This window comes from Tamandua tetradactyla, chromosome 10 (genome assembly GCF_023851605.1).
Source record: "Tamandua tetradactyla isolate mTamTet1 chromosome 10, mTamTet1.pri, whole genome shotgun sequence".
Classification (NCBI taxonomy): Eukaryota; Metazoa; Chordata; class Mammalia; order Pilosa; family Myrmecophagidae; genus Tamandua; species Tamandua tetradactyla.
This window is the reverse complement of record NC_135336.1, coordinates 6,291,212-6,313,703: the sequence shown is the minus strand read 5'-3', so window position 1 is coordinate 6,313,703 and position 22,492 is coordinate 6,291,212. Positions and strand designations below refer to the sequence as shown.

General features: G+C 45.6%; 1 protein-coding gene across 1 annotated transcript in view; it reads left to right on the top strand.

Annotated features, from left to right (window-relative positions):
- Window positions 1-15,900, top strand: part of MASP1 (MBL associated serine protease 1) — a 63,849-nt gene extending 47,949 nt beyond the window's left edge. The window contains exons 10-15 of the mRNA XM_077117853.1: window positions 3,909-4,046; window positions 7,368-7,481; window positions 8,378-8,563; window positions 10,350-10,417; window positions 12,480-12,579; window positions 13,082-15,900. Coding sequence (XP_076973968.1) covers window positions 3,909-4,046; window positions 7,368-7,481; window positions 8,378-8,563; window positions 10,350-10,417; window positions 12,480-12,579; window positions 13,082-13,272 — 797 coding nt within the window. The 3' untranslated portion in view covers window positions 13,273-15,900. The remainder of the gene's footprint in view (window positions 1-3,908; window positions 4,047-7,367; window positions 7,482-8,377; window positions 8,564-10,349; window positions 10,418-12,479; window positions 12,580-13,081) is intronic.
- Window positions 15,901-22,492: the final 6,592 nt, after the last annotated feature.

Below are 22,492 nucleotides of genomic sequence, written 5' to 3'. Positions count from 1 at the left end.
AGGGAATGGGCAGAGTGGAGAAGATATAAAAGGAGTAAAGCACACCATGATTGGAGTGGCTAAATGGAAGCAGTGGGAGTTCAGGAATAGTGAGAAGACTATTGAAAGTCAGACTGTGTTTGGACTCTGTAAAACAGTGATTCTCTAACTTTGGGGTATATCAGAATCACTTGGGCATGTCTATTAAAAATGCAGATTCCTGGGTCTCATCACTGGAAATTCTGAATCAATAGGTCTGAGAGTGACAGTATGGTGTGTTAAGTAGAGAGGCAAAGGGACCCACCCAGATCTAGGGCTGTGGCAATGCAGACAGAGAAGGGGAAAATGAGTTAAAGCATTTAAGATGTATGTTCAGCAGGGCTTGGTGTACAGGCAGACAAGAAACAATGCAAGAATGTTGGGGGTGTAGGGGTGAACTTCACAGTGTGGACTCTCCAGGGGTTGCAGTCATGATTTGTCTTTGTTTAGAGTTTGTGTCAAAATGAAACTTCTGCTTTTTAAACAATTGATAACTAAAAGAACTCAAAATAATGTAAAAAAAAACCTTGAAATAATGCTTTGTAGTTTGTTTTATTTTCCATACTGCTAAAGAAAATACTCTGCAATGAATTGGCTTAAACAATGGGAGTTTATTGGCTCATGGCTAGGAAAAATCCAAATCAAGGCATCATCAAGGCAATACTTTTTTCTTAAAGACTGGCATTCTGGGGCTGGCTGCCAGTGATCCTCAGTCCTGGGCTTCTCTGTCACAGGGCAATGCACCTGGCAGCATCTCCCTTCCCTTCCAGGTTCCATTGACTTACGGCTTCTACCTCCTCCCTCTGAGACCTTCTCTCTGTGCAACCTCCCCTATAAGGCCTTGAGTAATAAGACCCAACCTGGGCCACCCCTTATCTGAAGTAACCTCATCAAAATGTCCTGTATATAATGATTCATACCAACAGGAATGGATTAAGCTTATGAACATGTTTTTTCCTGGTATATATAGCTCCAAACAACCACAAATTTATTTAGAGCTGGTTTTAAGGATTCTCATGTCTCATGTTCTATTACACTTCAGATATTTATTTTCCTCTAAATATTTGAACTTTGTATGGTGACATATTGAAACAGTGAAGTGTCAAGAGGTTACATGAGGATACACTGGCATGGTGTGGGGGGAGACATATTACACTCTGTTTCTCTTAGTGATTTGTTACCAGCTTAGTGATCTGTTGAATGTGGGGATGAAGAAAAGGGAGGCAACAAGGGTGTGCTTGATGAAGACATTAACAAACTTCTGGAATAACAAGAGGGAGAAAGTTTGTGCAGGATCGAGATCAGGGCTTGGTTGCAATCCAGGTATATGAGCTATCCAGCTGCAGATGTAAAGAGGCAATTAGAAATGCAAGTCTGAATCTCAAAGAAGAGGGCATATGCAGAGACAGTGACTTGAAATTCATTAAGGGATATGCAGTGTGAAGGCATGGGAGTAGATGGTATCATCAACTGAAAGAAAAAAGGAAAAGCAGTGTAGGATTGAACAAGGGAAACACCAGCATGGAAGGCATGGACAGAAGAAAAGAAACTGCAAGAAATCAACCAAAAAAAAAAAGAGGAATCAGAAACACAAGAAGAAAAGTGCTTTGGAAGTCCAAGGAGGGAAAAGTTTCAGGGAGGATGAAATAGTCAAACTTGAATGCCTCCAGGTTGTAAGTTTCCCAGAGAACAGGGACCATGTCTCCATCGTCAATTCTCAAACTCAAGGAAGATCCTGCAAGCAGGGCCCATGTTTGTATTCCAGGTCTCCAACGCCTCTCTTCCTCTTTCTCCAGGTTTCTCTTTCTACCCAAAAAGTGCTTTTATTTCTTTCCTGAAAGGCAGGAAACTTCCCTTGCACCATATCCTTCCTTCTCTGGGACATAGTAAAAATGATTTGCTTCATTCTCCAGGTATGAGTTCCTTGAATGAAACCTACAAATCTTTTATTCTCACCACAAAGCCTGACTCTTCAAATAAAAGCCTTTTTGGGGGGGCTTTTGTTAGGCTTTGCTCTTTCAAAAGTCAAAGCTTTACCTAGCCTTCACTTAAAATGAAGGATGCCCCAGTTTCAATTTGTTCAGGGAGCCCCAGGACAAGGATTACTAGAAGGGATGAAAAATACGACAGATGAAATTCCAAAACATTAGTATCCTCTTACACATGTAAATATCACATGTGATATTCTATTCTGTTGAATATTGAATATTCTATGTTGAATATTATAGAATTGTATATTATAAAATTATAGATATTGAAATTCTATTTATGGGCCAAGAGACATTTGCTTTCTATTCATGATTACAGATTTATTAAGTATTCAAACAGCCACTGTATTTCTAAGTTTGTGTGGAATGCCTCACTTCCCTTTCCTCCCCTAAGCCCATCTTCAAAAGACAGGGAAGAATGTAGAGGCTGAATGTCAACATCTCTTTCCAAAACTTGAATATAGAAAGGTGGAGAGGTAATGAACAGCAAGTGGGAAAAATGGAACTTTGCTTTTAGGATGAAAAGGCTTTGGCAGTGTGATGCATGCATAGAAGAGGGAAAGGAGGAAGGTAAGGGTGTAAATCCCCAAAGCTGGGCTCCCAAGAGTTTGGAAGTTAGGAGATCCAGAGCACAGAATTAGTTCCAAAAACAAGAAAGCCTTCAGGTGGAGGAGATGGAGAGAAGGATGACTGAGGGAGTTTGCACCCCATGGCCTCTGAGCATCTGCTGGGAATTGGGGCCCAGGTAGGTCATTAGCTTCAGGCAGCTGGCTGAGGGCAGGAAGAACAATACTTGAGATGCTGAGGATACAGTCACAGTTGCAGGGCATTCATCTATGACCTTCCCCAGCCTATTACCCAGCCTGGTGACAGCTGTAAAGAAGGCAGATGATCCAGGGGCTTGGTTTTTGAGTGTACTGGAAAGACACATTTTTAAGAATTAGTGGTGCTGGCAAGAGTGGGAAAAGCCCAGAGTTGGGAATCGGGAGGTCTAGAATTAGTCTCACCACAAACTCACAGAAAAACATTTGGCAAGTCAAGTTTCTTCCCTAGGACTTTGTTTCTGACTCAAGTATGATGTATAAGGAGAGAGAGAGATTCTTTGGAGACTAGACGAGCTCCAAAGTCCTGTTTAGCTATAAGTTTCGTGTGTCTGTGAATGCAAAGCCATGGAAACACAGCTGGAACAGGCAGACACTTGTGTGAATCTTCAACCCCACAGTGTCCTGGGGAAGGTATTCTCTGGAGAGAAGGAAGATCCCTGTGGACAGAGCATGAGAATCACTTATTAGTCAGAACTTTGGTTTATAAGTGACAGAACCCAACATATACAGTGTTAGAGAAAAGGAGGATTTATAGTTCCACATAACTGAAAAGTCCATACCAAAAGACTTGGAGAGATCGGGGGCTCAAACATCAAGATACAATCTCTCTCTCTTACTTTACCCCTCATCTTTTGTTTTCATCTTTCTGTTTGTAGCGTCATTCTTGGCAGACTCTCCATAAAGTGACTATTAGCAGATCCAGAAGAAAGATACCTTCTCTATTTCTAATATGTCTAGTAAAATCTCCAAGTCAGTCTTTAATTGGCCTGGCTGGAGATGCACTCCTATCTCTGAGCAGTGGCTGTGACCAGGAGATGAGGGGCATTGATAAGCCAGGTCTGGGTCATATTCCTACCCAAGGAACCAGAAGTAAAGTCAATCCAAATCACTCTGCATAGATGGACTAAGAATGGGGGAAGAGTAGAATCCAAGAGGAAAATTTTGGTGTTGTTACTGGAAGGGACAGGATGCCAGGAGGTCAAAGGTAACAGATGTTCCTAACAGAGGGTGAGGAGCTAGTAGCAAAGGGAAAAATGGCCCTCAGAGTGTGATCTGTCTCTCCTTCCCTTGGCTGCAGTGTGTGGGCACCCCAAGTTCTCCCGTAAGTTGCTTGCCAGGATCTTCAATGGACACCCAGCCCAGAAGGGCACTGTCCCCTGGATTGCCATGCTGTCACACCTGAATGAGCAGCCCTTCTGCGGGGGTTCCCTTCTAGGTAAGGAGAAGGTGGAAGGGGTGAAGGGCCCAAGGTTGGGGGGCAGGCTGGAAGCTGAGAGACCAGGTCCTCCTCCTGGGGATTGACCAAAATTTATTCTTTGAGAATCAATATTCATACCAGTATCAAGGCCCAGAAGTATTGTCTAGTGGAAAGAGCTCTTAACTGGAACCAGGAGACATGTGTTCCTATTGTAAGTGGTTGTTTCAGTCAATAAACACCTACCAAAATCTGCTCAGTCTCTGATACAGGGAAGTAGTCAGGTAGTAGAACCTCAAATGTGAAGACACTTACATGTGGTTCAAGGGTAGGGTATGCAAGGGCTCTGCAACCAGGAAGAACTAAGAATCTCACCCTGGGAAGTCAGGAAAAGTCAATGTAGAAAAGCCTTGAATGCCATGCTTAGAAATTTAGAATTTATTCTGAATGTTATTGCAAGTTTATAAGGGCATTCTGGAATTCTCTCCAGTGGCAGCATGGATTAAAAGGAGGGTAAATCCAGAAGCCAGAAGTTTAGTTGAGGTGCCTACTGCAAAAGTAGAGAAAGAAGTCATTAGCTTAGAATAAGGACAGGGGATAACAGTTAGAAATAAGGAGACAGACTCAAAGACATTGGGATATAAAACCATCAGAATTTCAGAATGGATTGAATGTGAGTGGGAGTGGTGAGCGAGGGCAAGAAATGCTAATGACTCCTCCTGCCACTCACTGGCATTCTGACCATGGCACCTTTCAGATCCTCTATTCCGCTAAGTCAGCAATTTTGTCCAAATGACCTAAGCACCATTCCAGCTCCAAAATCTTAAGAGTAAGGAATACCAATCTAGAGTTCCTGTCCAGTTTCTGATTTGACCCCACAAGAGAGGAAGAAGACCTGGGTCAGTCCCCTTCAGTCTGGGCAGTTCCAGGACCACCAGCCCACACCTCTCACTCAGACTCCTCCCTTCTAGGATCCCTTCAGGGATCCCCCTGGGGAGGCCCCAGCCCTGGGATTGGGCTGCAATCAGGCCACTCAGGAATACACTAAGAGGCAGCCAGACGTAGGTTGCTCTCTGTGAGTAGCCGATTCTAATATTCCCACAAGCACAAAGCAGTCACACGCTATGGAGTCTCCGAAAAAGGCAAGGAGAGTGGACAAAGATGTTAAATGGGAGGATGATGTGGTGAGACTGAGCTGTCCAGATGGTGCAGGAGGGGAGAGAACCAAGAAAGAGAAGGAAAGGAAGGTCAAAAGGGTGGGGTGTGGAGGCGACAGAGAGACAGAGTTAGAAAAACAAAGATAGAGCAAACAAAAAGAACCAGACAGAGAAAAGGTAAATAGAGAAATGAGAGTGACTGAGAATGTAAGAGAATTACATAGTGAAAGAAAAATAAAAGGAAACAAATAGAACCAGAGAGAGACTTGTAGGTGAGGGCATACCCAGGTAAAGTCAGGGAAGACTGAAAGGGAGAAAGGAACCAGACAGAAGTAGAGAAGCAGTCGGAATCAGAGAGAAGGGGTGAGGAAGAACAAAAGGAAATGAAAACCGCTTCATCATATGTTTCAGATTTTGTTAAAACATGAGTGAAAGAGACAGATTGTGTGTCCACAGTTTTAAGAATTAGTTTTCTTATGTCTTGAGTTTTTAAGTTCAATAAAATGCCCAACACTGATTTGTACTTATTGTCTGCTTATTCACTAATACTGATGTTTTGAAAAATGTTGGGTTCATTCTACCCTCGGTTCAACTAAAAGTTCCCACAAACCCCACCATCCCCACAGCTCTCCTAATTTGTAACCTCTTTCCTGCCTCTGTTGTTCAGACTTGTAGAGGGAAGGGAGGGATAAGGGAGGACAGAGGAACCAGGAAAGGATCTGAGGGGCCAAGGAAGGTGGGAAAGCATCATTGCAACGCTCACAGGGAGGCCTGGGTAAAGGGAGACTGGCTCAGGGACTCAGGCAGTGCATTTTGCAGAGCTACGAGGTGAAGCTGTGTCTCTGGACTCCCCAGTGCAACACTGGATTCATCTAAACAGCCCAGAGCCCTGCTCTGAGACAGGCTCTCCTACCCTGGGGATGCCAACCCGTCTTACCCATCTGGAAAATTTGGCTACCAGCCCCGAGCCATAGACAGAGATCAGAAACCTCAAGGGAAAAGGTCCTGGCCTAGGTGGAGGCCTATGCAGAACCCTGAAGCCAGCCTTTATAGCTACTCCTGAGACAGACAAAAGGAACTTCGAACCCCTTCTCCACAAAGGTACCTCTGCCCTGGACTCTGAGACTCTCACCCCAAAGCCCTATGCCTTTATTTCTGTTGTTATGCCTCTGGGCTCAGTTACCTATAAACTTGTCATTTGCTCCACCTAAAGGTAGAACCAAAGTCTGACCCTATGTTAAGCAAAGCACTGGGGAGATGGAAGGGCCCATCCAGGGCAAGAGACAGCAGAGACATAAGAAATGTATCCTGCTGACTATCAGAGACCTGGAATCTGGCCCTGGCCCTGCCACTTATCTACCAGATGACTCTTTACATCTTACTTTCCTCCAGGCCTCAGGGTCCATATCTATAACATGAGAGGTTTGGATCAGAGCAGTGGTTCTCAACCCTGACAGTAGTAGAATCACCTGGAGAACTTCTTACATATATTTGTGCCTGGGCCTTAACCCCTTGAATTAAAAAGTCTAGGTTTAGAATCAGACTTTGTTTCTAATTCCCCATGTGATTCTAATGTGCAGCCAGAGTTGAGAAGCACCGTGTCACGTCGGTGCTTCTCCAATTTTAATGTGCATAAAAATTATTTGAGAGGGTGGGCCACGGTGGCTCAGCAGGCCACGGTGGCTCTCGACTGCCATGCTGGAGACCTGGGTTCGATTTTTGGTGCCTGCCCATGCGAAAATATGCATATATATATTTTAGAATATTGATAAAATGCTGATTTAAATTCAGTAGATCTGAACCGATGCCTGAAATTCTATAGTTCTAACAAGCTTCCAGGTTTGATGTTGATGATGCTGGTCCATGGACCACACTTTGAGCAGCAAGGTCTGAGGGGTGACCAGTGAGCACAAGGGGTTTTGTGGACCCACTGGGGCTGTCTGGAAATGTGTATTCCTGGCCCAGGTTGAAATAGTCAGAAGAAATCACGGATTTCAACTCCTTATCTTCACATTAGGATCATGCAAGTGCCTGATCTGGGGCTGTGAAATGCAGTAGAGAGAGGTACAGGCATCTGTAGGGTGTTGAGGGGTTCCTAGGAATAGTGGGAAGACCCAAAGTTTAGAGAAGCTGGAAAGCAGGAGGGAGCAGTGCAGGACAGTGCATGTGTATATTCTGTTTCCAGGCTCCAACTGGATTGTGACCGCTGCCCACTGCCTCCACCGGCTGCTTGATCCAGAGGACACAGTTGTACACAACTCAGACTTGCTCAGTCCCTCCGACTTCAAAATCATTTTGGGTGAGTGAGGGGCAAGCTGATTCCTGGTTCTGGGAGAGAGGTGCCACTAGTGCCATTTTCACTCACTCACTCAACCACAGGGGCAGGGAGACTGGGATGAAGAAGGAACCCTGAACTGGAGTCCAGGGACCTGAGTTGAAGTCTAAATCTATGATTTCCAGATGGTGTGACCCTGAGTATATCACTGATGTCGAGGCCTCAGTTTTTACCATAGTACTATAAAAAGTCCAGTCTAGATCATTTCCAAAGACCCTTCAGGCTTCTACAAATCCATAGTTTGATGTGGATCATATACATAAAATCAAGCTTCGGCTCTCTTTTATAAAATTATGACCACGTGCTGATTCAGTCAAGTTCAATACATGTGCATCTATTGGTACCAGGCCAGGAACAAAGGACCCAGTATAAGACCCAGTTCCTGCTCTCCAGGAGCTTACAGTCTAAGAACGGAATAATATATGACCACAAGACCTTAAATATAAGATAGCATGAAGTAAGTTCTGTAAAAGAGGCACATATTTAGTACAATGTACAGATTAAGTACAACTCTGTCACAGGGTACAGACTTCTAACTGAAGAAACTAACTGAGAGGCTTCATAGATGATGCAGCACATAAACCAGACACTGAAGGGTGGGCTTATGGTTTGAACACGTGACAACAAGTATAGGAACAAGCATTACAAGGCTGATGAGATCAGCTCATGGAAAAACATAGAGGTAGGAACTGATAAGACTATAAGGGGAAAGGCAGATAAAGTGATATGGCAGCGGGTGAAGGACAACGAAAGGGATGAGGCCAGATTCGTGGACTGGGTGGGACAGACTGCTGACAAGAAGCAAGGTGTGACCTTATCCTCCATTGACTTCATGCTCCACATCCCTTCTTCTTGTCCAGGCAAACACTGGAGGCGCCGGTCAGATGAAAATGAACAGCATCTCATGGTCAAACACATCATCCTCCATCCCCACTACGACCCCAACACATTTGAGAATGACGTAGGTCTGGTGGAACTTTCCAAGAGTGCAGTGCTGAACGACTTTGTGATGCCCATCTGTCTGCCTGAAGGACCCCCACAAGAAGGTACCCCCTATCCCACCTCTCTAGGGTCTTCTGCTCCTCCCCAGCTCTTCCCCAGAGTTGATGAGGCCCTGGTGTCTACATAGCATGCAGCTGAGAAACTGAGCCAGCTGTGTCCTGCACGACTTCCCAGCTGGCTCCCTTAAAGCATCCAAGTCAGAATTGGTTCTCGGGCAGCATCAAGTAAGCTCAGGACCTAAGTACTTTATCAGTCAGGGTCCACATGAGAAAACAAAAACCATATTAGTTATTGTAACAAAATTTAACTTAGGGCTTGGGAGTATTGAGTAAGTAAGAGGAGAATGTTGAGGTAATAGCAATAGTACCTGCAGGAAGAAACCACCTCCCCTTCCACCAGGGAAAAGGAAAAAGGGTGGAATTACAGAACCTAGACCTTTTGTAAAGGGCCTCGTGAAGTTAGAACTTAGATTTCTGCAGAAGAGGCCTTGGGCAGCTGGTACTAGAAAAAATAGCCAGGAGCCAGAACCAACTATCACTGTTGGAGTAAAGAACCATTGCTAGGGAGATGCCAATAGTAACAGGAGGCCTTCTAGTTTCATAGTCCCATCCCCAGCATCACAATGCAGCATATGGAACGATAGGTTTCAGGGACAAGAATTTAATAACCAACACATGTTCAAATCCTAAAGCTACCGTTTCCTACTTGGGTGACCTTGAGGAAGTTGCTTAATCTCACTGAGCCTCAGTCCCCTTCCTTCTAAACTGAGGTAACAATACTTCATGGCATGATTGTGATACTTAAATGAGATAATGTATTTAAACATATCTAACAAAGAGTAGGAGTCCAACTTATGCCACCTGATTTCCTTTTCATTCTCTTCTAAACTGAGTGATGTCATATCACAATTCACTTCCCCAAGTTCAAAGATGGAAAAAATGGCTGTCAGAATCTGAGACACATTTAGGGGAATGGAGCCAACAGGAAAAGGACAAGTATACTGGCTCTGAATCAGTGAATGTCATATGCCTTTAACATGCTAGTTGCTATACATTCATTAACTTATCACTCATGAAATCATTGTGAGGTGGTATTATATTCCCACCTTACAGAAGAGATGACTGAGGCTTAGCAAGGTGAAATGATTTACCTAAGGTACAACTTATGATAAATAGATTTTGGGCTAGAATCCAAGCTTTGCGACATTAAGCCCAGTGCTGGTTCACTATCCAGGCTCTTTTTCAAGTGAAGAAAGAATTGCTCCATCAATGTTCAATCCCTTTCCATATCACACCTCCCCCCCCCATATTTTCCAGCTTCATAGACTTCTAGAAAGTCACAGCTGAAAGAGAATGTCAAGTCCAGCTTCTTCATTTTATGGATAGGGAAATTGAGGTTCAGAAGGGAAGGAGAGAGAGCTTGCTAAAGGTGCCATAGCATATTGTTGACTAGGCTGTACTTTTTATTTATTCACAATAATTGAGCACCTACTATGTACCAGCTGTGTTATAGGCACTGGGGATATAGTGGTGTGTACAAGAGAGATGAGATCACTGCCCTCAGGGAGCCTAGGTTCCATGGTAGCTGAGGTAGGAAAGAATAGGTAGTTGAACAAATAAACGAGGTAACTTCTCATAGAAGCAAGGGCCCCGAGATCCATCGTAGGTAACCTGTGATGCAGAGTCTTTCCTCCCCAGTATGCTGCCTTTCTGGTAAGGGGCACATCTGACCCTTCTTCCATAAGGCAGAGAATCATGGGGCCACATGACACACCCTGCTGAAAACCCCACAGACAACATTTTTGCTCTCACTGCACCTTCTCTCTTCTAGGGGCCATGGTCATTGTCAGTGGCTGGGGGAAGCAGTTCTTACAAAGGTTTCCAGAGACCCTGATGGAGGTAAAGTTCAATTTATACTCTACGGACAGTAACACTTCTACCTTGCATTGGACCTTCCTGCTCCATATTGCCCCTCAGGGATTTCAAGGCCTGGTCAGGACATAGGTGGGAGAAATGCCAGGAGCCTAGACTCACCTCCAGAGTTCACTGGTCTTTGAACCCAGCAAGATTGATCTTTTTGTTTTATATGTCATGGGGTTCTAGCCTTTAAAGGCTGTTATGTTCCTAGTAGCTTGTGAATATCTCAGCCCATGGAAATCCTCCCAGAAGACAGCAGGCTCGGACATCCCAAAGACTCATGATCCATCTGTATACCATAAGGACTCACATATTGGATTAGCCAAAAATGAACCAGTTCCTTGAGAGCCACAGTCCTTGCAGTAACAAACTTAACTATTGCATTTAGAAGTCCATATTTAGTATCATTTCAGAAAAGGATATTGAATTGGGAGTCAGGAGCCCCAGCTCCAAGTCCTGGCTCCTATTAACTAGCTGGGTGACCTTAGCCAGGCCATTTTGCCTCTCTAGACCACAGTGTCGTTTTTTTTTTTTTTTTTTTCATAGGCAGGCACCAGGAATCAAGCCCAGGTCTTCAGTATGGCAGGCGAGAATTCTGCCATGGCCTGCCCTAAACTGTAGTAACTCAAACTGTAAATTTAGGAGTCAGTGCTAGATATTCTCTAACAGCTGCATGGCTCTGACATTAGCAGGCTCTAAGTGTGACACAGGTGATTGCCGAATCCTTCAACGTACGTTATTTAACATACTTTAAAATTTAGGATTTGCAACATTCCTTCTTTCATTCATTAATACCCAGGTGTTTATTTGGTGCTTTCCATGTGGCAGATATTGTACTAGCTACTAGGTGTGCTAGAGGAGGGTAAAAGGATGGATCTGATATCTGACCTCCTTGATCAAGTAGGAGAGACAGGAAGTAATTATCAACATAATAAATGTGATGAAGGAAAGGTGCAGAATTCTCTGGAATATATAACAGGAGACCTGTCCTTGTCTTGGGACTCTGGAAGATTTCCCAGAGGAAGTGACATGTAACTGAATAGAAGTTACTCAAGTGATAACAATTTGGTGAGGATTGGTGAGGAAATGACTACATTGCCCTGACTTCCTCTCCCCAGTTATCTACGATGATCCAAGAAAGATTTGAATGCTTGTGTAGCCCCCCCAACAGGGGCCAATGGGATTTGTACTTTTGGAGCATATGGTCCATCCAGTTCTTGGTGTGGTTGAATGAGATTCATGTTTCCACTTTCTTATTCCAGACTTCTGCACCATTTACCCCCAAACTTAATGAAGGGCAACCATAATCATAAAGCCTTGCATTTAGGCATCAATTTACCACCTCAATTAAATATATGCATTTGTATTTCCTGAGTACCTACTATGTTCCAAGCCACGTAAGATAGACATGAACAAGATAAAGGCCCAGGTCTAGAAGCTCACATTCTGATGAGGGAGAACAACATTAGTCAATGCTTGCTACAAAGTGAGCACTGCTAATCCCCAAAGAGCCTAATATTTAAACAACGTTTGTAGCTTATAAAGCACTCATTTATCTCCTCTTTATACAGCAATTCCTTGCGATTAGTATGTCATATATTGTCACTTCTGCTTTTCAGATGAGGAAGCATGTCCAAGATCCACAGCCAGTAATGGTAGGGGTTAAGAGAAGATTAAAAAGCTTTTGCATCCATTGCCATGTTTGAAATAATGCATGTGCTAGGCAAATAGAACCATCTCCATTTTACAGATGAAAGAACTGAGTCTCAGAGAGGGCAAGTGACTTGTCCAAGGCCACACAGAGATTTGGTGGTTGAGACTGTGTCAGAACTTAGTTCTCCTGATCCTCATTCAGTGTTCCTTGACCTGCACTGTAGGGCAGCTCCTAAGACCAGGTCTAAGGTAAACTCAGGCCTGCCCTGCTGGCCCCTGGAAGGTCTGCTGCACCAACTGGAAGTGGGTGGGAGGAGCCAGCTCCTGGAGTATCAGAATAGTAGGGGCTCCTCCGCCAGGGGTTGGGACCAACAGACAGCTTGCGTTCCAGATTGAAATCCCGATTGTTGATCACCGCACCTGCCAGAAGGCCTATGATTCGCTGAAGAAGAAGGTGACTGAGGACATGATCTGTGCTGGGGAGAAGGAAGGTAAGTCAGGACTGCAGAGAGTGATGGGAGACAGGAGCACTACTAGCCAGGGAGAGCAGAGCGGAGCCCAGGAGAAGGAGGGCTGGCGACAGTGGAGGGAGGATGGAGGGAAGCATATTGCGGGGGTGACAGGAAGGGGAGCTCCACTGGAGACATGAGTCAAAGAGGGGAGTACGCAGGGGGACTCTAAGCATGACACGACGTTCAGCTAGGAGCTCCAGTCCTAGCGGTACATTTAGAAGCCCTGGGTCCATACACACATTTCTATCATTCTTTTCCCTAAGCCCCACTCTTTTTCCCTCTTCCAAGAGAGAGACCTGAAAGACTGAGCTCCAAAAAAAGACCTGACTTAAAACTGCTGGGAGCTCAGGTTTGGATCAAATGGTCTGCTGTGCCCTCTAGTGCCTAATTCTCTGAACTACAAACCAGAGAAGAGGAGAAAAAGGGGAGGAGGGTAAGGAGGGGGGTCACTTTGATGTATCTGCATCTCTTTTTCATCTAGGGGGAAAGGATGCCTGTGCGGGTGACTCTGGAGGACCCATGGTGACCCTAGATAGTGAGAGAAGCCAGTGGTACCTGGTGGGCACCGTGTCCTGGGGTGTGGACTGTGGAAAGAAAGACCGCTATGGAGTGTATTCCTACATCTACCACAATCAGGACTGGATCCAGCGGGTCACCGGGGTGAGGAATTAAATTCAGATCCCCAGCCTCAGACTGCCTGACCTTGTCAGTCAGCAACAAAGGATCATTATCTGATGCAAGAGACCACACCTCCCCTTGCCTCATCCCCTTCACCTGCTTCATGCAGCCCTTGCATTACTTGACAATAAAGGGGGTGTCTCTACCTCCTCCCCACTCTCTGTAAAGAGACAGCATAGCAGAGTGCTCAGGAACACAAGGCTGAATCCAGCTCCATCACTTACCAGCTCTGCAACACTGGTCAATTGACTTACCATTTTGAAACTGTTTTCTCATCTATCAGAAGGAAATGGTATGTCCTACCTACCTCATAAAATTGTGATGAGGATGAAATTAATGAATATATACATAGCACTTAGCACAGTGCTTGACATAAACTAAGTGCTCAGTAAATGTGACTTTTCTCAATGGATCCACCAAGCAGGCAAAGTTTTCTCATAAACTCCTGGCTGGATCTTAGGGCTAATTGGTGATACCCCTTGCCCTCAACCTTGATAATCTCCTTCATCTGCCCCTAAATGTTCCAGGCTTCTTTGCTACCATTCACCAATATCATTCCATAAAAAAGTAAAATAGACAAAGTCTCTAGTCCTATGATATGTCCCATAGCAATGTAGTTACAAGTAGGAGCAGGATACCAAATTGTGAGAGTGTCTGAGAGAAGCAGGGATGGGAGGGAGACTGAGAATGGTGTATTGGGAAGCCAGACACTTAGGTCTAGAACCAGCTCTGTCCCTCTGTGACCCTAGAGAAGCCACTTCCCCTCATCTCAAGAGGCCCTCCATGCTTTGACAATCTAGGATCCATTGAGCCATTTTTTCCCCACTGAAGTTGAGCTAAAGCCAAAGTAACCAAATCTAAAAAGTGACCTCAATGTCTGGAGAGTTTTGATGCCAACAAAAATGCTGCTACTTCAGCAATACCCACCTCTACCCACCACACTCAGTTCTGAAGGACAGCCCAGGCTAACTGCCAGGGATCTCTCCTTATTCTAAGTAGAGCATCTGCTCTGACCCTTGCCTCCTACCCTTCCTGGGAACCCAGGCTGGGAAAGGTAGGAGACCTCAAGCCCCTGCACCTTCCTTCCCTAAGTTCACAACAAGTCCCAAGTAACCATTCTCCTGCTTCCTTAACCCAGTTCCTCACACTGTACTCCCTAGCCCTGAAAAGTCATGTGCTTCCCAAGCAGAATGCCTTTGCCATCCAAGAGCCAGCTCCTCTCTCAGGCAGCTTTCAGAGGCCTCATCCCCTCAAAGGACTAGAAGCCCTTCAAAGGATTAGAAGTCCCAAACCTCTATCCTTTCTCCTATCAAAATTGGGAAATTTTAACGACCCACCTGCACTGGAGCTACTGGAGTCACTCCAGGTCTCTGGCTGAAAGAGGAAGATAAGGAGTGAGAACTTATGGGCACTAAGCTGTAAGCCAAACACTCAGGGACAACAATTCAAATCCTTCCGCTCTACTAGTGGACCATTGCTTCCAAGTCATTCTACCTTTCTGTGCCCTACTGTTTATTTCTGAAAGGGAAGATGTAATGCTATGTGTCAAGCAAGGCAGAGCTCTATTTTAGATACCGAAGGAAAATTGTGATGCAAAGTTTTGGAATTGCCCAAAGCATTCCAAGATAACATACCTGTCCATTCTGCAACACCGCCCAGGCATCCCCATGTGCCTGCCTATGCTAACTGTTATGGAGCTTACCAAGATAAGTTTATGATTCAAGCCTTTCAGGGGCTCCTGATGAGAGAAATAGAGCATATTCAGTGGCAACCATGTAACAGAATGAACCCTTGCAAGGTACTGTGTGATAAAGATGCATGAAAGTGGAAGAAAGATCATTCTGGTATAGAGGTATGGGGCAGGATGGACATCAGAGAAGGCTTCCCAGTGGAAATGGCCTTGGACCTGAAGGAGGTGGGCATTTCCACTGGTGATACAGAAGTCCTTCTAGAGAGAGGGAGGACAAAAGTAAATGTCCACTCAGGTATCCTCAGATTATACCAGCTCCCTCCAGAAGAACAGCCAGCCACTAGACCATTATTTTGTCCCCAGTTGTCAGGACAGAAATGGCATCAGCACCAACATCTAAAAAGCCTTTCTTCCTAAAGTCAGACAACTGAATGGGACTTGAAACTGCCTCAGGTCTGTTTACCCTGGACCCAGTTTATCCTGTTTATTCTTTCAATCACAATTTCATACTTACTCTAAGGAAACATTTGAATGGCCCACAGAACTTCTGCATATCCTTGATCTACAAGCACTACTGAAAGCCAGTTCCTGCATGAGTATGAAGGTCCAAGAAACTTAAATCTTTCGTAGAACCATAGAATCATTTGAGTGTCTGTTGCATCCTTGTCTAACGCAATGACCTGAAAATCTTGTGCACATTTTTAATGATGGGAAACTCCCTACCACCTCTAAAAGCAGCCCATTCCAACTTTAAAATGCACCGCCCATTGGAAAGGTCTAAAATCCATCTCTCTAGAATATAGCTGGCATAACTAAAACTGTGATTCTGTTGTTATAAGCAATAATTATCATGCCAGGACTTCATTAATAAGAAAAGCTGCTGTCATAGTGGGATAACTGCACATTTGTTCCAATAAACATCTGCATTGAGTCAAAGCTCTGTTTGGCTTGTACGTTTTCATGTGCTGATGGTTCTGATGAGTTATGTTTTCATTTGTCAAAATTTCTCTGTACTTGATTAGGATCAATGTACCACAAAGAGAAAAAGAGAGGCTGTGATATTATAGATACAAACACATCTTAGGTCAGTTCTGATTAAATACCCCCTCCTATTTTCCTGTAAATTATTGATGTATCCCAGGATCTCTGTGGTTCAGCATCCAAATTACATTTCTCTAATGCCACTCACATCTAGAACAGAAAGTTTTTTTTATTCAGATCATGCGTTCTATATTTGGTTCAGAAAATACAGCACCACATCTATGAGTGGCTATTATGGGTTAGCCTTTATGTACTTCCAGTATGTACTTTCCTTCTGCTGTGAGCTGGTCTCATTCCCAGTGCAGAAATCAAAGTAATAACTACCCATGAGAAGGTCTTCAGACAAGAAGTAGAAAAGAGTCAGGGAGGGGAATCTATACCAATCATGTGGCAACGGTGGTAGTCAGTCTAGATCTAGGCTATGTCTTGAAATTAAGAGACTTAGGTTCTAGTGCAACATAGATTGACTACATTAACCACTTAATTTCTACATTGGTAGGCTGGCAGAATAATATTTGTATTATTCTTGAAACTGCCTCAGGTCTGTTTACCCTGGACCCAGTTTATCCTGTTTATTCTTTCAATCAATACAATATTTGTATTATTCTTACCCAAGAATTGGTTGAATTAGATGAATTAGCAAATAGGAAAGAACTTTGGAAACAGTAAGTTTAGCTCAAATATAAAAAGCAATAGGAAATAATTATGACTAATATTTTTGAGCTTTTATTACCTGATTGAGACCACTCTTAGCTATTACAGTCATTTTCTAATTTAATCCTCACAACAACCTGTCCCCCGCTTTACAAGTGAGCAAACTGAAGCAGCAACCTAGAAGTAGCAACACCCAATAGCAATGAAAACCCCTAGCCCCCAGATCTTGGTTTTTAATACCATTCCCCAATAAAAGGAACATGGATTTTTTGAGAAAATGGTTGATTCTAGGATTGAGGAGGAATATATATAAAACATCTTGTAAGTCTAGAAAGTAAGGAAGTGCTCAAAGAACTCCACAATAATGGGGTGAAGGTAGGGGCCAATTGAAAGAGCTCCCAAGGCCTAAGATGGAACAAATGAAAAATAAAATAGGAAATGTAGTATTGAGTTATAATGCAAAGTATGAAATAAATATCCATGTCCGCAGCCGTCTCGTTCGGCTTCTGATCCCCGGCCGGCGAAGGGAACAGGAGGGGAGAAAGAGACAGACGCAGGCAAACCAACTTAAGTGACAAACACGGGTTCGAGGCACGCAACGGTTGTGAGCACAGACCTTTACTGGAGTTAAGCTTGCATTCTCTGTTACAGGTTCCACGCGGGACAAGATACCCCGCGGGGGAACAACCTCTATGCGGCCGTCAGGTACGGCTCCCTGTGGGTCGTCTCCGCTTACCCCGTCCGGGTAACGCCTTATATGCATAATCAAAATCCAATGGGCTAACGCCACGTATACAAGGGTGATTGGTAGATAGGGTTGGCGGGCGCGTGTGTCAAATGCGGAAGCAGGATGTGGGCGCCATCTTGGCTCACTCGATGGGCGGGGGGAACTCTAGAGCAGGCTGCGGCGTGTCCACTAGGCCCGACCCGGGAGGCGGCTCTCCACATCTCCCCCTTTTTTATTTTGACCCAGTGTCTCCATTGATGAGTGAGCTCCCGTGGGCCACTCAGGCCCACTACATGTTTTGGTGCTTTGGGGAGTCTGGACTAGGCTTGCTAGGCACCAACCAGAATGCCTCCTCATATAGAGACCGGAGAGCCCGTGAACTGGAAACAACGTGACTCTCCCTGCAGTGCTTCGCCTCGCAACTGGGTTATGTAGGGGGGCAGGAGAGCGGCAACCAGAGCCGAGAGCGTCATTAGGTGTCTCTGTGCAATGGCCGGAGTCTAGTCTGGCCAGGACCGTGACTCCGCCGTAGAGATCATCCTTTAGACAAAAATTATGACTTCTGGTGCCGCCTTTTACACCCGGGACACGGCCATGGGCTTTGCAGCAGATCCTGTTTTCGAGCGCCCCGCCCTGAGTGGCCGGGACGGGTCATACGGTGAGGGGAAGGACGGTCGTTGCCAGGAGCATCAAGGGCGAGTGACATAGCCAACATGGTAGTGACACGTAATTGCTGCTGTGTCTGGAACAAGCGTTCTAACAAACATTTAACAGTGACTAAGCCCACTAATAGTCCCACTGCCACGAGGATCCAAGTAGTCAAATTGGGCCAAGAGAACCATGAGGTGACTCGGTTCCACAGACTTTGTACAGTCTCGCCCAGTTTGGAAAGGTCGAAGTCAACGGGGGTCAACTTGATATCCCCAAGCACTCGAAGGTCTGAATCCACCTGTTGGGAGAGGTTAGTAAAGGTAGGGAGGTTTTAAAGCTGGTCCCCTTTCTATACGATAGAAGGGTGACTAGCGCTCCTGTTGTCATCTTGTCGTTCGTCGCCATCATCAGCAGAGTTGGAGACCGGATCTGGTGGCTCTGGTTGGAGGCTTATCAATTTTCTGGGCAACAGTTCCTTGGCGTCCTCGGGCGACGTCACGGTTCTCACCAGTCTTTCCAGAACCCACACAGGTTGACGTCCTGGTTCCTGGGGAAAAACACAAACAGAGCCTCTGGCCCAGCTGAGCACTGGGTCAGGGCCTTGCCATTGTCCTGACAGGACATCCTTCCAACGGACCAGACCTCTATGTGGAGGACCTGGAGTGGTGTGTTGTAGGGCAGGTGTCATTCCTTGTGAATTTTCATTTAAAAAATTATATGTAAACAAGGCTACAGACAGTTGAGCCTTTGGGGACAGGCCATGACCTATTCCCCCTTTCTGTTTTTTAAGCAAGTCTTTGAGAGACCTGTGAGCTCTTTCAATGACTCCTTGTCCCTGAGGGTTGTAGGGGATGCCATGTTTTAATTGTACTTCCATATTTTCACAAAATTTCTGAAAGGTTTTGCTGGTGTAAGCAGGTCCGTTATCTGTCTTTAAAGTTTTTGGCTTACCCCAAGCTGCCCAAGCGGCAAGGCAGTGTGCAATGACTTGGTGGACTTTCTCTCCTGTCTCAGCAGAGGCAAATACAATTTGAGAACATGTGTCTACTGACACATGTAGGTATTTAATTTTACCATACTCTGAATGATGAGTGACATCCATCTGCCAAATGTCTCCTGGAGTGAGACCCCTAGGGTTAACTCCAACCGAAGGGACTGCCCTTTGTTCTGCACAATCCCCGCAGGCTCGGACTATGTCTCTAGCGGTTGCACGCGGTATGCTGAACCGCTTAGCTAGGGTACTTGCATTGACGTGAAATCTAGTATGGAACTCTCGGGCTTGCTGATATGGTATTAGCGCAGGGAAGATGTGCGGCCATCGAGTGGCCACATCTGCTATGTGATTTCCCTGTGCCATGGGGCCAGGTAGGCCTGTATGGGCTCTGATATGAATTATGTGGAAAGGGTGTTGTCTGGCATGTATTGTCTCTTGAAGTTTGACAAAGAATGGTCTTACTGAGGAAGAATATTTTATGATGCCCACCGTTTCTAAAATTTGTACAACATTTACAACATAAATGGAATCAGAGACAATATTCAGGGGGCCAGGGAATTCTTTCAGGACTGTAATAATGACTTGCAATTCGACCCACTGAGGTTTCTGTGGTTGAAAGAATACTGTTTTGGGAGTGTCCCCTTCCACATAATACGCCCCTGAACCGGAGCTGGAGCCGTCCGTGTATACGGTGGGGGCGCTCGCTAGTGGCTCAGGTGAAGTCATTTTAGGAAAGATTACTGGGTGTCGGGTAACGAATTGTAAGATGGGATCTTTTGGGTATTGATTGTCAATACCTCCTAAAAAGGTACATCGGAGAATGGCCCATTGATCTATACATCCAGTAAGTGCCTCAAGTTGCTGGGAAGAGTAGGGTACCCTGAGGTTTTTAGGCTGTTGGCCAAAATGTTGTACGGCCTTTTTAATGGTTTCTAAGGTCAACTCTGCAATCGCAGTAGGATAGTGCTCCAAAATCTTTTTAGGAGAAACTCCGGGGTGGATCCAGAGCAATGGTCCCTGTTGCCACAACACTGCCGTGGGCTGTAATTCTGTTGGCAGCAAGCAGGCTTCAAAAGGCTCATTGGGGTTTATTCTTTTTAATGCAGCATCACCGAGTGCTTGTTCTACTTGGCACAGTGCTTGCCTAGCCTCGGGAGTGAGGTGTCGGGGCGAAGTTATATTCGAATCCCCTTTCAGTAAGTCGAATAAAGGCACTAATTTGGCATTGGGTATTTTTAGGTACGGGCGAACCCAATTTATATCCCCCATGAGTTTTTGTAAGTCATTTAGGGTGTGTATGTTGTCTAACCTAAGAGACACCTTTTGAGGGGAGACATGAGTCCATATAATGAAGGATTTTTACCTGGGGGAACTGTTGTCGAGTGTCGGCCAGCTTTGTAGCGACATACAGCTGGCACATGGTAGGGCTATTAGTCATGCCCTGGGGCAGGACTGTCCACTCGAAGCGATGACAGGGCTCCTCTTGGTTAAGAGAGGGCACAGTAAAAGCAAACTTTGGGGTATCCTCAGGGTGAAGTGGAATGGAAAAGAAGCAGTCTTTAAGGTCTAAGATGAAAATAGGCCAATGTTCTGGCAGAGCTGAAAGAAGGGGCAACCCCATCTGAACAGGTCCTAAGGACTCCATGCAATTATTAATGGCTCTTAAATCATGTAACAATCTCCATTTGCCTGATTTTTTCTTTATGACAAATATAGGGGTGTTCCAAGGTGATGTGGAGGGAATGAGGTGGCCCTTTTTTAGTTGTGCTGACACTAGAGTGTGTAATGCTGAGAGTTTTTTCTGTGACAAGGGCCACTGAGGCACCCAAACCGGGGTCTTGGTTTTCCACCTTAGTCTTATAGGTGTGGGTGGGAATCTCCCCTCAGTGGCCCCTAGGAAAAACCCAGGCCTCGTCTGTCAGAATTGGAGACCGCCTGTATAGGCATTGCGCACCCCTGCAATGAGGCTCCTAAGCCTTTGCCAGGGACATATCCCATTCCTTTTAACAAGCGCTTAGAGGTTGGGGAACAGCCGCTGGTCAAAGTAACGTCCATCTGGGTTAGAATGTCTCTTCCCCACAAAGAAACGGGCAGGGCTAACACATAAGGCTGAAAACTACCTTGATGTCCTTCCTCATCTGCCCATTGAAGGGCAGCAGCACTCAGCATGGGTGCTGAGACCTGGCCTATTCCTCTAATGGTGTCCTCCGCCTTGCACGTCGGCCAGGCGGAGGGCCATTCCTGTTGTCTTATGATCGACCGATCGGCCCCGGTATCTAGCAGGCCCATGAAGGGTCTGCCTTGTACCTTAATAGTCAGCATGGGTCGAGACTCCAGGGACATATGGAGGCCTTCAAAAACTTCTCCAGTAGACCCAAATCCCTTATCTCCTCTCTGTCTGGGTCTGCTCGGAAAGGATGTATGTAAGCTGGGCAAGAGCAGGAGCTGTGCCAGCTTATCACCTTTTGCGATGACCAGAGTACCCTGCTGAGACTGTACATACATAACTTGGGCGTAACCTGTAAAATCTGAATCTACAATGCCTGGTATAACTGTTAGTCCTTTCAGGGCTGTGGATGCTCTCCCTAATATGAGCCCCACAGTATTTTTTTGCAAAGGCCCCTTAAAGGAGGTCCCCACCAGCTGGACACCCATGGAGGGGGTCAGTACGAGTCTGGAGGTGGCACAGAGGTCCAGTCCTGCTGATCCAGGGGATGCGCGAATTTGGACGGGTGTTGTGTCGTCGAATGGCAAGCAGGGGGGTCCACCGAGAGGGCGGACCCCCTCTGCCCGTTTTTTGGAACCTGTTCAGGATGGCCAGAAAGGCGCACACCCTGCGCATTGAAGGCTGACCTACAGTCTTCTGCGCGATGGGGTCCCTTGTGGCAACGGCCACATAGCCTGGTTACCGCACACGGTCTATCAAATTGTTGGGTAGCAGGCGGTTGGCCTTTATTGGGACAGTTTCTTTTAATGTGTCCCGACCGGGCACAGTGATAACATCCCTTTGGTCTTGTTCCTAAGTCTTTGGTTTTCTTTGTATTTACTTGTAAGGAGCTGGCTAGCATGGCAGCTAGACCTGCAGCAGTTAACGGGCTGCCAGCGTCTCTGCAGAGACGAACCCACTCCGTCATGCTCTTTCCCTTGTTTTGTACCAGGATAGCTTTACACTCTTTATTGCATTGTTCAAATATCATTTGTTTGACTACGGTCTCTGCTACTCCTGGGTCTGAGAAAATTCTCTCAGCCGCAGTTTGCATTCTGGCTACAAAATCCACGAATGGTTCAGTGGGGCCCTGGTGTATGCTGCTGAGTGAAGCTTGAGCCTCTCCCTCGCCTGCCAGTTTTTTCCAGGCCCCTACGAAACAGCGGAAAATCTGGGCATAGACTTCTTGAGGGAACCCTGTTTGATTTTGGGCATGGGCACCTTTCCCCAATAGCATATCTGCATTCCATC